At 37.9% G+C, this 16,213-nt stretch overlaps 1 protein-coding gene across 1 annotated transcript; it reads right to left on the bottom strand.

Annotated features, from left to right (window-relative positions):
• Nucleotides 1–8,035: 8,035 nt before the first annotated feature.
• LOC103404738 (calcium-dependent protein kinase 24-like) lies at nt 8,036–10,847 on the bottom strand. Its single transcript, XM_008343695.4, has 8 exons — nt 10,212–10,847; nt 9,988–10,111; nt 9,752–9,895; nt 9,450–9,602; nt 9,177–9,292; nt 8,908–9,075; nt 8,582–8,815; nt 8,036–8,316 (listed from the first exon to the last, which is right to left on the bottom strand). Exons 1-8 carry the CDS (start codon nt 10,740–10,742, stop codon nt 8,161–8,163), a joined length of 1,626 nt encoding a protein of 541 aa, XP_008341917.3. The 5' UTR covers nt 10,743–10,847; the 3' UTR covers nt 8,036–8,160.
• Between the last annotated feature and the right edge of the window lie 5,366 nt (nt 10,848–16,213).

The following is a 16,213-nucleotide window of genomic DNA, read 5'->3' as shown; positions in this document are numbered from 1 at the left end:
GAACAAAGTTTCTGACAATGGAAATATTGTCTCGCTTGATCATTGTTCTTACACTTTTCGATGACATCGATGAATTTCAATCCTACGGCAATATGTATGGCTACATACTGATGTAGTATGAGTGAGTAATGCGTGTCCATCTTAATGATTGGAACCGTAAGATGTGAACCATCATATCTATGACTAAAGCTGGTAACAATTTTCTCTACAGCAAGAAATGTTATATCCTTTCTGACCAATGAAGTTGTAGTGTGTTTTCACAAAGAAATAGTTGAATTAGAGACAAAAGGTAAATAGAACTCATCGGTGATTTTAATTGCATTTTTTAGTACCATCTTGGTCAGGCAAATGTCGTAGTTGATGCGCTTAGTCAAAAATCTCACAGACAACTTACCTCCATTCGAGCTATCTATATCCCACCATCGTTTTCCCTTCGAGGAATTGGCTTACTTTGGCGTCCGATCCATGGTGAGTATTGTCGGCTCACTTTTAAGTAAAACCTGTAATGGTAGATTTCGGGTAAGAAGCCCAAGAGTTTGATCAGTATTGTGCGTGGTTGAAGGAGTAAGTGTTTGATGACTTAAGACGGGACGAGAAAGTTTGAGGAGTTCGAACTTTGTTGTTAAGAAACAAATTATTCTTGCCTAAGGGTAAGGAAGCTGTGAAAAAGGACAATTCTTGATAAGGCTCACATTTTAGCGTATGTCATGCACACTGCCAATACTAGATTGTACCATCATTTTCGTCCGCTTTATTACTGGTATTGTATGAATGGGATATCGTTGAATATATGAGTAAATGTCTGTTTTACTAATAAGTGAAAGATGTGAGATGGAAACCATCGAGCTTATCTCAATTTCTTTCTATTCCTGTTTGGAAGTGAGAAGAAATTCCCATAGCTGTTCTTCTTGGGTTGTCGGGGACCCACTGAGGATGAGAATGGAAATGGGTAAATGTCACCATAAATTTCCTATATAAACTACCTTGTACATGTGGAGACTATGATGACATTTCGGTATTTATTGATCAACTCACTTAGAATATTATCTACCAGTCCGTGAGGACTATACTTTTGACCACTTGGCATAATTCTTCATTCTAGACTTGTTTGATTGACGTCTCAATTAACATCAGTTTCGACCAAAATCCCTATTTCACCTTCTGGTACTGGAATGCGTTATAGTCAACTTTGGGTTTATGCTTACCTTACCACACTTCGTGTCTTTTCCTTAGTATCATTTCTAAAGCAGATAGACTATTCATGAAAACCACTCAGATTTGAAAGTTTTAGCCGGAACCATCAGTCACTCAATCACCCTTTAACATCCTATCAAGTGAATCATTACCACTGGTGATTAAATATCTCTGAGTTATCTTTGTAACAAGTTGATGTGAATTTTGGAGTGGGAATAAGTCTTGAGTTCCTGCCTATCTAATTACTTTAGACTACCACTTGAGTCGAGTCTGCACTCAACCATCTCGACTTGCCACCATAGAATCAAGTTTTGTACTCACATGTGTTCTTACATCAAAGTTATGATTTCCATCCAGTTATCTTGTACCCTCGACTTGATGGACTTGATTTGACCCTTAAATTCTTAAGTGTTCTTTTAGCCTTTTCGCTGAAGCCGAGAGAAATTCTCAATGAATCAGCTCGTTTAGGCTTTGTGAATCACATTGTTTGATTTTTTTTGTATGTCATCACTTTTGTACCTCATCGTGATGCGCGTTTCACTTCTAAGTATCGTGAAGCTTTCTTGAAGGCCTTGGGTACTAAATTGTTGTTCGGTACCACATTTCATTTTCAGACTGTTAGACAATCTAAACGAGTTATCTAGACCTTGGAAGACGTGTTGTGTTTCATTCGTTTTGTGGTTTCAGCATGATTAGATTTTGCACCGATTTCTTTTGGAATTGTTTACGATGATAATTTTTATTTTCGGATTAGGTATGGCACTTTGTGAGATATGGCATGAGGATTCCTATAAGCAACATTGGTTAGACAATAGAGTTTTATGAACTGGTATGTGGATGTTTGAATTTTCGATATGGGAAATTATATGCTTCAGATGATGTCGCCTTGGAGTTGGATGATGGTAATTTTGATCCTTTGAGAATTGCTACTTGCTTATTAAGATAACAATGTGTTGTCAATATCACAGGCGGCCGACTGTAATATCGATGACTTATTCGTTAGGTTCATTAAGCAAGTGGACAGGTAGACCTGTCTACAGTAGTTGTTACTGATTAGTTATTGTTAGGGCTCGACCCAGTGATGCCCACACTTATCCTCGATGTACGTGACGTTACGAATGCTTGGGCGAGACCCACTTCCATTTTCGTTTTTGACTTTTTTTCAATACAAGTATTTTAACTTACCTTATTATAGTTATATATTTGTATTTTGATGTTACAAATGTTTGGGTGAGTTTTTTCCACTTTTAGTTTTAAGTTCAGTACGAGTTTTCGGCTCTATTTTGACGTCATCCTATTATGCGTTCGTATTTTGACCTTACGTTATTATATATTTTTTACTTTATATCTTTATAAAGTTTGTTCCTACTATTATACTGATGGGGAAAAAAGTGTGAGCTTGGAGTATAAAGGAGGAAATTGCAACCTGATCGTGACGGTGTGGCATATTCTTTTTCATTCAACCATTCTGACTTGATTTCTTATATATATTCTTCCTATCTTCAAGTATTATTGTATAGTAAGTTATTTCAATTTTCGGGGACAAATTTTTCTTAAATGGGGTAGATTGTAACGACCCGTTCTGAACTTTATGAAAGGGAAAAACATTTTGGTAATTTCACTGTGGCTGAAAGATATTTTGAAATGTTTACTTTTTGGGTCTTAATTAGTATGCCTTGGGGGGCCCACTCATTTTGATTTTGTTCCCCTGACCCATTTTCCTTTTTCTCTCTTCCTTTCATCTCCCATGACAAAATGCTCAGCTCTCTCTCTCTCTTATCTTTCTCATCTCTCTCATTGTCCTTCTTTTATTCTCTATCCGTGAGCACCACCCACACATGAGACCACCATTAACTCACATTTCCAGCGAGCTACACCACGTCTAACCCATCCACGTCCCGAACTCAAGCCAACGCCATGTAGTCTCGTCGCTCCAAAAGTGGCAACACCATTGTTCATTGTCTTCTCCGTTGAGAGCACAGTGCACCCTCAAGTTTTCAAACAATGGAGGGCCTAAAAAATGATGTAGGTCATCTTAGATCCCATTTTCACGTTATTCCTAGCCTTATTTCAATGTTTGACACAGAAAAACCAGCTAAGGGATATTTCCCCAGTTTCCTACGAAAACCCAAAGCTTACAGGCCGTTTTTCAGCCAACTCCAGCCACGACTAAGGAACGTAATGGTATGATTCGAATCCTTATTCCTTGGGCTTCAATTTGGTATATTATTTGACTTATTTGGGTTAAGTTTTGGGGTGGAACGGAGCTTGGAAAACTCTTGCTTTCCTTTTTGTCGAAACCGGCCAACTTGGCCTGGAATCGGGTCAAACCCGACTCGGAACCACTAAATCGGCCCAAGCCTTTGGGCCATACAACCCAGGCCCAACCCAGCTATCTGGCCCAAATATGTTACCCAGGCCAATAACCAGAAGCCTAACTCACTAAACTAAACCTAACCAAAGTCGGGCCTAACCAAAAAAATCTAGTCTAACCCAGAAACTCAAAGCCCAGACCCGAATCCAACCCGTTAGCTATTGACCCAACCCGTTGACAGTTGAGCTGATGTGTTAACCGTTGACTTTGACCTGTTGACTTTTTTACTGTTAATCGTTGACTTTTGGTTGACTTTTTTGGATTTCAACTCGGACCCCTTCCTAGACTAATTTCGACATCCTGATTCCAAATCCGCGCTTCGTTTTCCCAAATTCAATCATTTTACTATAGTTTTATTAATTGGACCCTTTATGTGGTTAGGTGTGTTTGTTAGTGGCATTTCTGTCTTCTTTAATTTGCACGGCCCTTCGACGACGGAGTAAGGTGAATGAACCCCTTCCAAAATGCATGATTTTATTATTAAAAATGCATACATGAAAGCATGATTTTATGACTACGTTTTATGAAATGTTTATGAGTAAATTGGATTTACGCTTTATGAGATATCATACTTTATCGGATTTACGTTCTTTGAAATATTTATGATTATATATACTTATGAACATGGTTTATGACGATGATTTGAGCTAGAACGCTCCTATGATTTATAATATGATATTTGAGCTATTGAGCTCCGATGAGATATATATTTTGGAAATATTATGTTCATGATTTTTTGTGCTTATGTATGTCTATGGGCGAAAGATACTTATATTGGCTTTGGTCGGGAGATGTAGTGCCTATGGGTGGAAGATACTTGGCTATGGGCGGAAGATATTTATATTGGCTTTGGTCGGGAGATGTAGTGCCTATGGGCGGAAGATACTTATATTGGCTTCGAGCGAGAGATGCAGTGCCTACGGGTAGAAGATACTTATATTGGCTTCGGCCTAGAGATGCAGTGTCTACGGGCAATTGTGATACCACTATTAAGCACACTATATATGATATATGTTTTACAAATGTTTTATGGCATGCTAGGGTTTTCGGAAAACATATTACATATTATGCTATTGAATTTTCATAAACTTTGGGGGTTAGTACGTTGTTGAATAATGGTTTTAGTATTATTATATATCAATGTGGTCCACTCATATGTTGTTTTGCTCCCCTTCAAGACTTAGAACCGAGACGTACAATCCCCGCTTCAAGACTCTCCCACATCGGCATCCTTGAGTCCTCTGAGTGTAAGACCCATCCCTTTGTTGATTCAATTTTATATGATTCATTTTTAGTGTCTTGGATTAGTTGTATGCTCTGTACACGTTCCACAATTGCATATTCATTATAGTTAAATTTACAAGTTTTATTTATGTTAGTTATTTCTTTCTAGTTCCCATGCATTCTAATATGGCTTCGTCATCTTCGAGTGTCGGCTAGCACGTGCCTACCTTGGTATTTGGAGGATATCAGGGTCGGGCGTGTCATTGGGGGTTTGCAAAGAATGCTTCTTTAGGTGGAAAAAGATGGTTTGTATCTTTTATTGATGACTACTCTCACAAATCATGGATATATATGATGAAACGAAAGGATGATGTTCTTGACATCTTCTTGGAATGGAAGAACATGGTGGAAAACAAGACTGGAAAGAAGATTCTGATACCGAGAAGTGACAATGGAGGGGAATATACCTCTGATCATTTCTTCAAAGTGTGTAAAAAGGAAGGGATTACTCGGCATTTCAGTGTTAGACATACTCCACAGCAAAATGAGATTACAGAAAGACTAAATAGGACCTTGCTCGAGAAAGTTCGTTGCATGCTATCTCAAGCTAAGCTGCCAAAGAGATTTTGGGCAGAAGCTTTGAGTTATGCATGTCATGTGCTTAATCGACTACCATCAACAACATTAAAGGGTAGAACACCCATTGAAGTGTGGTCTGGAGAACCTGCTCAGGACTACGATAAGCTATGAGTATTTGGATACAATGCCTACTTTCATGTGAAGGAAAATAAACTGGATCCACGAGCCAAGAAAGCTATCTTTATGGGATTCAATAGTTGTGTGAAAGGCTTCAGACTTTGGTGTCCCGAGTTGAACAAGATTATAGTAAGTAGATAGCTAACATTCAATGAAAGTCACATGAAATTGAAGGAAGATGTTTAGATGGTGGAGCTTAAAGAACAAGTAATTGTGAATTCACAGCCAAGTAAAAAAGTTATGGAAGAAGAAAGACAAGGTGGTCAACTTGAACATGAAGAAAGTGATCACGAAAAAGAAACACCATCAGAAGATATAAAGACACAAGATAATTGCATAGCCAAAAGGAAGGAAAAATGAGACATATCCATACTTGCGAGATATAAAGATTGCTTGGGTTGCATGGTATATGCGTTGCCAATAATTAAGGCTGAAATTCCCCCTAATTTTGAAAAAGCAGTAAATAGTGAAGAAGATAGTAAATGGCATAATGCAATGGACGATGAAATGCTCACTATTCACAAGAATAAAACTTGGGAATTGGTGAAGCTGCCTAGAGGAAGGAAAGCAATTAGCTGCTCATGTGTTTATGCAAAGAAGGATGGAGTGGATGATAGGAGCTTGGTAAGATTTAAAGCTAGGCTAGTGGCTAAAAGATATGCTTAGAATGAGGGAATATATTACAATGAGATATTTTTTCTCTTGTGGTTAAGCATTCCTCCATTCGAATATTACTTGCTCTAGTTGCACAATTCAACCTTGAATTGGTACAACTAGACGTGAAGACTGCATTCCTTCATGGTAATTTGGATGAAGAGATTTATATGAGACAACCTGAGGGGTATCAAGTGAAGGGCAAAGAAAGATTGGTTTGTAAGCTTAGAAAATCTCTTTATGGTTTAAAGCAGTTGCCCAGGCAGTGATATTTAAGATTTGACAAGTTTACGAATGGTCAAGACTATACAAGAAGTCATTATGATCACTGTGGAAAGATGGTTTGTTCATGTACTTGTTAATTTATGTGGATGACATGCTCATAGCCTCAAGCAATATTTCATAGATAGAAAAGTTGAAGGAGCAAATGAGAAGGGAGTTCGAAATGAAGGATCTCGGTGATGCCAAGAAAATATTGGGAATGGAGATCACAAAGGATAGAAAAAAAAAGGTTTGGTGTGTTTGTCTCAGAAGCAATATCTTGAGAAGTTATTACAAAAGTTTGGAGTAACAAAAGCCACTAAGCCTGTAGGAACTCCATTAGGTGCTCACTTCAAGTTGAGTAGTCAATAATGTCCCAAAACTGATGAGGAAAATATGAAGATGAATGGTATTCCATATGCTAATTTGGTTGGAGGATTAATGTATGCTATGGTGCGTACTCATCCTGATATGGCACAAGCAACTGGAATTGTTAGTAGATTCATGCATAACCCTGGAAGAGAGCATTGAAATGCTGCTAAGCGGATACTAAGGTATTTACACGGAATGAGGGACAAAGGTATTTGTTTTGAAAGATGTGATGAAAGAATTAATGAGTTCTTAGTTGGATATGTGGATTCAGACTTTGCTGAAGACTTAAACAAGAGAAATCGATGATTGGGTATGTGTTTACTATGGTAAAAGGTCTTACATGTTGGAGATCAATATTACAACCAACGGTGGCACTATCAACCACACAAGAAAAATACATGGCGATCGCTGAAGCTATCAAATAAGCAATGTGGACTCTGGGGTTGTTAGGAGACTTAGGTGTAGAGTGTCATTTATTTGGCCAGATATTAGGTACATCATGCTAGGACTAAGCACATTGACGTACAATATCATTTAGTGAGAGAAGTGGTAGCTGAAGGTGAGATTCGTCTTAAAAAGGTTGCTACAGAAGATAATCCAACTGATATGTTGACAAAGGTGGTTAATGCAGCTAAGTTCGAGCACTGCTTGGATTTGGTGCAGTTGAAGCAAGTTTGATCTTGCGATATGGTGGAGCAACGGAAGTTGTTGGATGCCGCGTTATGGATTTCATGCCAAGGTGGAGATTGTTGGATTTGGCATTAAATCAACATGCCTAAACTAAAAAGGATTAGGATATCTTGGACGCAAGATATTTGGATTTGTGTTTCCTAGTTGGTTTGGGATTTGGTTTCCTATATTCTAGGGACTTTGTGTAAACCTGTGACATCTATTAGTATAAATAGATGGATGTGAGATAGAGTTTGGTGTGTGAGAGTTTTTGAGAGGCATAAGTTTGTATACTTGGGAACACTTTGTGTTTGTGAGTTCTCTTGTATTTGTTGGTAATCAATAAAGGTTCCGTTGTTAGAGAGGTGCTCCTATATCGGAGGAATTCTGAAATCGTTTTGTTTTGTTTATTGCTTGATTGGTTTTTGGTTTAGTTTACAACATCTCTATGGACTCTCTCCACCTCATGTTTTTTTTGCATAATGTTTAATAATGTTGGCATGGAAATTGTTAAACTAAGATGGCAGAAAGTCCATGAAAAGTCTCACTTTTGAGAGACCACTTTGCATTTCTCTTTCAAGACACTAACATTCGACAATCAATTTTTTCAGTCATAACTTTTGGGAGGACGAAGATGCATGATTCAAAAGCAGCTCTTATTCCTCGTTATAGTTCGCTTGTAACGATTCGTCTTTCAACAACTTACGGCTAAGTACATTTAGCAATGCCCTCGAATATTGACGAGAAGACATTTTCCAGTCCATGCCAGTTTTCATCATTCCTTTAAACTCTTCAAAACTTATTCGCCCATCCTAATAAAACACAGACCAAAATAATTAAAAAGGGTAAATCCGCAGGTACACTACTACGATACCAACTTAAATCTTCATTTTCTGGACAGCATCATACGGTATTCGCAGATTGTTACGACCCTAATCCTAAATCCTAAATTCTAAAACTTGTGTTAGTAATATCAGATAGCAGAAAACTTAAGTTGGTACCGATAGTATAAATCGGAAAGCAATCAAATTGGTAAATTTGTAAGAAACGAAAAGGATATACTTAAAAATTAATTACCTTGTCCAAGTCAACATCGAATATGATGTCTTGTATAACCTGCTCATTAGCCGGACCAAGTGTGTCATCGAGCAAGGCTTCTCTCAACTCCTCGAACTCAATATATCCGCTGTTATTCTTGTCGAAATAGCCAAAAGCTTGATGGAGAAATTCATCGCTGTCTATCTTTTTTAAATGAACAGACACCATAACGAATTCCTCGCAGCTCAGTGTGCCATTTCCATCAGCATCCGCCTTTTGAATATGTACAGAGAGATTGTTAATTAGATATGGTAAAGGAAAAGAGAAATCGAAAAACAAAAAGGCGTCAAACAAAATAAACTCACAGCTTCCAACAACATGTGCACATCAGGATCAGCAACATTGTGTCCGATCTTCACAAGACCATCTCGAAGTTCTTCAAAAGTCAAGTTTCCGTTGTTGTCAATGTCCATCATTTCGAATATCTGTCTGATTCCACCTATTTGATCCTCTGGCAAGTTATCCGCCACCACCTGAAGTTATGAATTATTCAACGGTTAACAATGCTTGTGAAAGAATCAAAGAACCACCCTTAACAATTAGTGAAAGAAAAGAGATTCGGGAAGTTGCGTACTCTAAGAACTTTCTTCTTGAACTTATTCATTAACGAGAACTGCTTGATCCTTAATGTGACATTTTCTCCCAGAGGAACATTAGGAACTTGATTTGCGTTTCGTATCCATGGATGATCTTCATGTAAAATGATAGGGAATGGTTAGTACAATTTTTATGTAGTCCACGTCAGAACAACAAATGCACTTTTTAAGACATGGACATGCTAAGTGAAAGAAACACAGACGTTGTATCCGACATTTTTTTGCTCAAGCATGTGCAAAAATATACATACCGAGGACTTCTTCAACTGTGAGCCTGTTGTGAGGGTTTGGATCAAGCATGCGCCTCACTAGTTCTTTTGCTTCCTCCGAAACCTGTTTCCATGTCTCCCTCTCGAAATCTATGGTACCCCGAACAATAGCCTGTGCAATTCCTTCCTCAGATTCTGCACTAGGTGTAAACCGAACATTAGAAAGCATTCTCGAAAACAATATCTTCACTCATTTTTTGCATATCATATGCACTGAAGTTAATCAGATTCCTGAGAAGAGAAAACTTAAATTCAACCACAATACAAATTTAAAATGAATTTACCTGCCCAAAATGGAGGCACTCCACAAAGTAGGATGTATAGGATAACCCCTGCACTCCAAACATCAACTTCCGATCCATAATTACGCCGTAGCACCTCCGGAGCCATGTAATATGGACTTCCAACAATTTCAGTGAATCTCTGACCTACCAAAATATTGGCAAGATTCGAAACGAGCAAAATTCGAAAAAAGCAATAAGAACGCGAAAAAAAAAAAAGGTCATGTTTTGGAAGATACCTGGTTCGAAAAATATACCAAGGCCAAAATCAATTGCCTTCAATTGTGCATTTTCACTACTATCTGCAAAAAGGAAATTCTCCGGTTTCATGTCCCTATGTATCACTCCATGCTTGTGGCATACCTGCAAAAATCAATAACAATCAATTAGATAAAACACCCCGACAACTATATGTTTTATAATATAAAATAAAAACTTAGAGAGAACGGAACTCAAGTTATACCTGGCAAACCTCAAGCATTGTCCTGGTAACATTGGCTGCAGCGCGCTCCGTGTAATGCCCTTTGGCCACAATCCTATCAAAGAGCTCGCCGCCTTCGCAAAGCTCCATGACAAGATAAACTGCCTCCCTATCCTCATAAGCCTCCTTGAAGCAGACAATATTCAGATGCTTAGGCAAACGGCGCATGATCTCAGCCTCCCTCCTTACATCCTCGACATCTATCTCCGTCTTCAGCTTGCTCTTCGATATGGTCTTGCAGGCAAAAGGCTCCCCCGTCTCCCTGTGGACGCATCTGTAAGTGATTCCAAACTCCCCTCGCCCTAATTCCTTGCCAAATAGGTACTTGCCGAAGATGTCATCACCAGCAGTCTTGTCCAGCACCCATATAATACTGCGGTGCTGGGGAACCGCTGCAACGGACGACTTGCGCGGTGACGAGTCATGTACACTGTTTTGAGGTAGAGGTTTGATGATGTTTCTTCGTCTGTGGTGGACACCTGCGTTCGCAGGTGTGCATAAGCAGCTTCCCATGGGAATGAAGAAGGTGCATTTGGTCAATTATATCTGCAACATCGATCCCATGGGAAGAGAGAGAGAGAGAGAGAGAGAGAGCGATTCAATAGGGACACTAATTTTGGGAAATGTTTGCGTCTGGGAATAGTTTTGAAGAACAGTTGGTTTTGGTTTTAAGGCGTCCCGCCATTTTCTTAGGGTTGTGTTGTCACCGTCATACTTGACGGCAAAACTTTACTGTCGTTAGGTATATCCCGTTATCAGTCTGTCATTTGGAAGGCCTGCAAACTAACGCCGTCAAGCCAAGTCAAGTGTGGTCTTAGATGGATGACAAAGATAGATGACAATGGTCAAATGTGGTCGTTGCTTGGTATTTTGTTAAGCAAAAGCTTTTGCATAGAGAAAATATAGCTTCATAACCATCACCAGCTTACTTTGCTTGATATTTTGAGATAGGTCGCAATTGTTCGACTTATTTTCTTTCCTTTTATTTGCTGCGCCTTCTTCTCTTCCGCTGCTGGATTCCCTCGCACCTATGCAGCGAGCGTTTCTTCTATTTTATTGTGTCGTTGATTCCAGCCATAGGCAACGATCAAAGCTCGGATAGAGACAAGCCAAAAGCCTCCGGTCCATTTTTTATTCACATTCTCGTCTCCAATGAGGACAATTGTTGTACTTGGTGCAGATCGCTTTTTTACACCCAATGTCAACAAAACATCTCAAGATATATTGATTTCTCGGATGATACACAGCGCTTAAAGTCCTCATCATCCTATGACTCAAACTTTGTATAAGGTGGCTTAGTTTCGCAACCCCCATTGGTGTCCAATGATCTTTTCAAATCAGACTCCACAAAAATCACAAAACACCCACTTGAGTCATTTGATTATGAGAATGGCAATTTCTCTCCGCCATGTAGGGCCGTAAAGAGCCCAGAAATGGCGGTCAAGGAGTGGGTAACGAATATTATAAAACTAGCATAGAATGGAATAACCCAAATCCCATCACCAATCACCCTTGCTGAGTGATGATGATTCACATACCTCCTCCTTATACTCATCTACTGGTACCTGTCCAAAAACTGATTCGGCTTAGACCATTTCCAAAGGAGATGTCAAATATGTCAAATAAGATTAAAAGACATTCAAGTGTTCTTCAATGGATATGCCATATATGATGTGGCACGTGAGTTATTTGACTCCTTACTTTCTAGTTACCTTTTTTGACAGCAAACAAAGAAAAAGTCAAATATATTTAATTTAATTTTTTAATGCATGGGTCCCATTAACAACTAATAGAATACAAACTAAAACTAATTTTGATTATTTTTTAATAGTTAATGTAACTCTAGGCCCAATAAAATAATAAAATAAATATTTGACACATCCATTGGAAAAGAAGAAGATTTAGCACTTGTATTCAATTTGCCACATTAATTATTAAATAAAATTTTGACATACTATATTTGACATATCATTTAGAGATTAAAACCCGAAAACTTTATCAGCTCAGAAACTAGAAAGGTTACCAAAACACACAAATCTTCTCAAGATTCTAAACTTAATACTGAACAATAATAGAGATGAGCCACTTATTACTATGTTTCAGTAGTATTCTTTTGCACTTGTTAGTAATATATCTTTTATTTGATTCTTGCCAAATACGAATTTGAACAACATATTGCTGAGACAATGTGAAGGTAAAAGAGTACCACATTGGTGAAAGGAGAAACCTTGTAAGGGTTTATAAGAGGTTGGGCTACTCTCTATATTGCTAATTGATTTTATGGTAAAACCTCAACTTTCTTCATGGTAACAGAGCAGGTTATCTCGTGTCGCGTGTGAAGCCCAACGGCCACGCATGCTCCACCCGTTGTGTTCTCCAGTTGTTAAGGCGCATGTGAAGCCCAACAGCCACGCGTGCTCCACCCGTTGTGTTGTCCACTTGTTAAGACATGAAAATTCGCCACACGTAAGAGGGCATGTTAAAAAAAAAAAACAATAATTGTAACACCCTGACCTGAAAATTTTATTTCAGAATTTACATTTAGTGGTAGGCCAAAAATGTCATTATTAACCCTTATGTTAATAGCCACTCTAACATTCTTTCTTTAACGGTTTTCCACAAAAATTTAATCTCTTTTATTTTATGACTGCATCTACTTCTCGTAAGACTGTCTACACACCCTTTGGAGGGATCAAGGCAATCGTAGTTCACAATTCATAACCATAGGTCAATGGCAAAAAAAAAAAAAAATCAAGATACATGTCGTCACAATGAGTCCACTAAGCTTCATGAAATGTCAACAACACCCCAAGATAAACGGCATGCTAGAAACTCAATTTAGTTTACTATAATAAAAATCAACCATCAATCAAGATCGAGAATAGGTTCACAACCCTAGAAATCTAAACCGGAAGATCTGCCTATCATATTTATGATCCGTAACTTCTCAACATCCACATTATTCTTCTCGAACAGCAAATCAAAATTTCATTACGATCCAACAGCTGGATCTCCACCAATCGCCCATTCAAGTGGCGGTCAACGTTTGATACAAACTTAGAAATCCAATTCAGGAAGATCCATACATCGGATTTCCAATCCGTAAGTTCCTATTGTCCTCAAATATTACATTCTACAACGCATTAAGGTTTGGTGACGATCCAACGGTTGGATTGTCAATTCACATAATTTCCTAGTGGCAGTCTCCATCAAAATTATAGTCATACGACGAGATTTCGTCAATCTAACATCACATATGGAATTAGGGTATCCAAATTTAGTCTAGAAATGTCAAGGGTGCCTCGGCCCGCACCGCAGCCCGACTCGCCGAAAAATTAAACTAATTCCAAAAATTACCAAATTTCATAGAAATGAAGATCTCAACGAGTAGAACAAGTTTTATACCTGTGGTTAAGTCCAATTTGTCCAGGAAATAACTGAAATTTCCCACGAACCGTAGGAACCCTAGAAAATGGTGTGCTTCGATTCGGCTTCCATACAAGCTCTGATGCCTCACCACTGCTTGGGCTTTGTTCTTGGGGTTGAGAGGAGCCTATTGATGGTGGTCATTGATGGTGAGGGGTGCCGAAGTGGCGGATTGCGGCCGTGGTGTTCTCAGAACCCGCGGTTCCGTTCTTCGTGATACGGGGCTAAAACCTCGTCAATCTTGGGGCCAAAATGGAGAGTAAAGGCTAGTGAAGAGTTTCCAGGTGGTGGCTCGGCGAAACTCGTCAGAAAAACCATGAAAAATCGCCGGAAAACGTTGCCAATAACCGGGTCAAAAAGGGGTTCGGGTTGGGTGCCCCCTTCTTCATTTCCCCTCTTTTCTTTATTTCCTCATTGGGCATCCCTCTCTCCTTTCCTTCCCATCCTGCCCGTTAATCTTTTCCCTTTTCTTCTTTTCTTTTCATCTCAGCCACATACGTGGCATAATCTCAGTGCTCCAGGAAATCTGGAGCCTTCTAAATTGAAGGAAAATTACCAAAATGTCCTTAAATTTAAACATTAATAACTCCTTCGTTATAGCTCCATTTCACGAACGGTTCTCTCCTACACGCTCGTAAGATCGTCTTCTATCCAAGTATATCAAGAAATATGATAAAATATGTGAGGATAAAATACGTCCTCGTATAATTACATTAAACCAACTAGGGACATTTTTGTTATTTTTACTTATCGATAAATTTTACGACTTAAATTATAATAATTTCCATTAACAAAATTATAAAATTTCTCAATTAAAATTTTCATACCCATAAATCGATTTATTTTCGATTTTTTCTCCGCATATTCATATATTTAAATTTTCAGGGTATTAAATAATTGTGAGGGATAGTATTTCATTTTTTTTGTTGTGTAAGGATGCACCCTATAGAAGACGCTGTTTGAAGAAGGCTAGTTTTTGTTTTTGGGCTCCAACTTGTGTTTCGACCCCCACGTTGTGTAATTTTGGGTCCATTTCTTCTGCATGTATCTTGAATTTGGACCCTTAGACCAACTCCAACCTTTGGAGTAAATCCTAAATTTTCCCTTCTATTCCCCCATTTCATTCCAACCCTTGTTATATGGATTAAGTGTTAGAACCCTAAAAAAAAAACCCAAATACCAGCCAAGATTTAGCCCAAAATTAGTGGTGGAGCCCACATGTGAGAGTGGAAAACTTGATGTGAAGCCCAAACGCCCAAAAACCACTCTTGGAATAGCCAAACACACCAGCCATAGCACCAGCGAGACCCCCTCCACGTGGGCATGTCCCCTACGTGTCAGTAACCATAATAGCCTAACGACTAGTTTTTGTGATCCAACGACCACATTCAAATGGGCCGTTGGTTGATCCAACGGTCCACGTTCAAATTTCTTTTTTATTTATTTATTTTATATTTATATATTTATTGAATCCAATGGCTGAGATCGAATATAATCAAATCTAACAACCCAAATTTAAATCCAATGGCTAAAAAAATTATTTAACCAAAAAATGACCCAAATTTAGTGGTTTTTCAATATTTATCGAAATTTAAATATTTTTATGTTAAAATGTTCATAAAATTAATTTAGGATAGTCTACATAATTTAAAAAAAAATTAATTTAGAAAAAAAAAAGCCTAAATTCATTCTTTAATAATATGGGGCTAATATTTTATGCCAGAAGGGTTGAAGCAGAAAAACTATTTCTGAATTAAAACCTAAATTATCTGAGCTAAAAATTTTAAGTTTTACTTCAAAGGTTAAAGATGGTCTTATGTTAGTTGTTTGTTGATAATAAAGATTTTACCTTTGTCAAAAAAAAAAACGTAATTAGGATTGATTAATGGGAGAGATTTTTTTTTGCCAATAAAAGATATTCAAACAATTAATTAGATAAATGAAAGGGATTTTTTTTTTTTAGACAAACGATATATTTTGTTTGATTAAATGTTTTTTTTTAACAAACGGTATTATCTACATTAAGAGGACGTGGTAGGTTTAGCCTCACAATGAGTTAACAATAATGTGGTTCAAATTCGTTTTTGAGGAAAATCGAACTTAGGACCTCTTATTTACAAATAAAGAGGAATATCACTATACTGTAGTACTAAATGGCTTGTTAGATTAAATATTAAATTAACCACTAACAAGATTTGAACTCAAACCGTTATGTAAATGCTTAACTCATTTCTACTACTATAATAAAATGGACATTTAAACGTTGACTTGATTGTTAAAATGGTCATAGAGTACGGTTCTTTTTTGGGGATATAGATGGTACGAGTAGGAGACAGCAGGCAGTAGAGGAAGAGACACGGGATTAGACCTTAGCAGACCTCTTAACTTTAGGTACTCCGACACTGACATTCAACAACAGAAACCCTATAACATTACCCTCTGTGTATATATATCTACTATCTACACGTTTTTGTGTGTGTACATATATATATATATATATACACACACATATATACACACACTATGTTTAGAGTTTACGTCCAAGTTGCCCTCCATCT

This window comes from Malus domestica, chromosome 17 (genome assembly GCF_042453785.1).
Source record: "Malus domestica chromosome 17, GDT2T_hap1".
Taxonomy (NCBI): domain Eukaryota; kingdom Viridiplantae; phylum Streptophyta; class Magnoliopsida; order Rosales; family Rosaceae; genus Malus; species Malus domestica.
This window is presented reverse-complemented; position numbering and strand designations above follow the sequence as displayed.

Excerpts from the sequence above, each read along its gene's own strand:
- LOC103404738 (XM_008343695.4), bottom strand. The coding sequence starts at position 10,742 with ATGGGAAGCTGCTTATGCACACCTGCGAACGCAGGTGTCCACCACAGA. Across the intron at positions 10,112-10,211 it reads CAATGCTTGAGGTTTGCCAG|GTATGCCACAAGCATGGAGT; the intron begins GTATAACTTGAG and ends TGATTTTTGCAG. Across the intron at positions 9,293-9,449 it reads CACAGTTGAAGAAGTCCTCG|ATCATCCATGGATACGAAAC; the intron begins GTATGTATATTT and ends TTTTACATGAAG.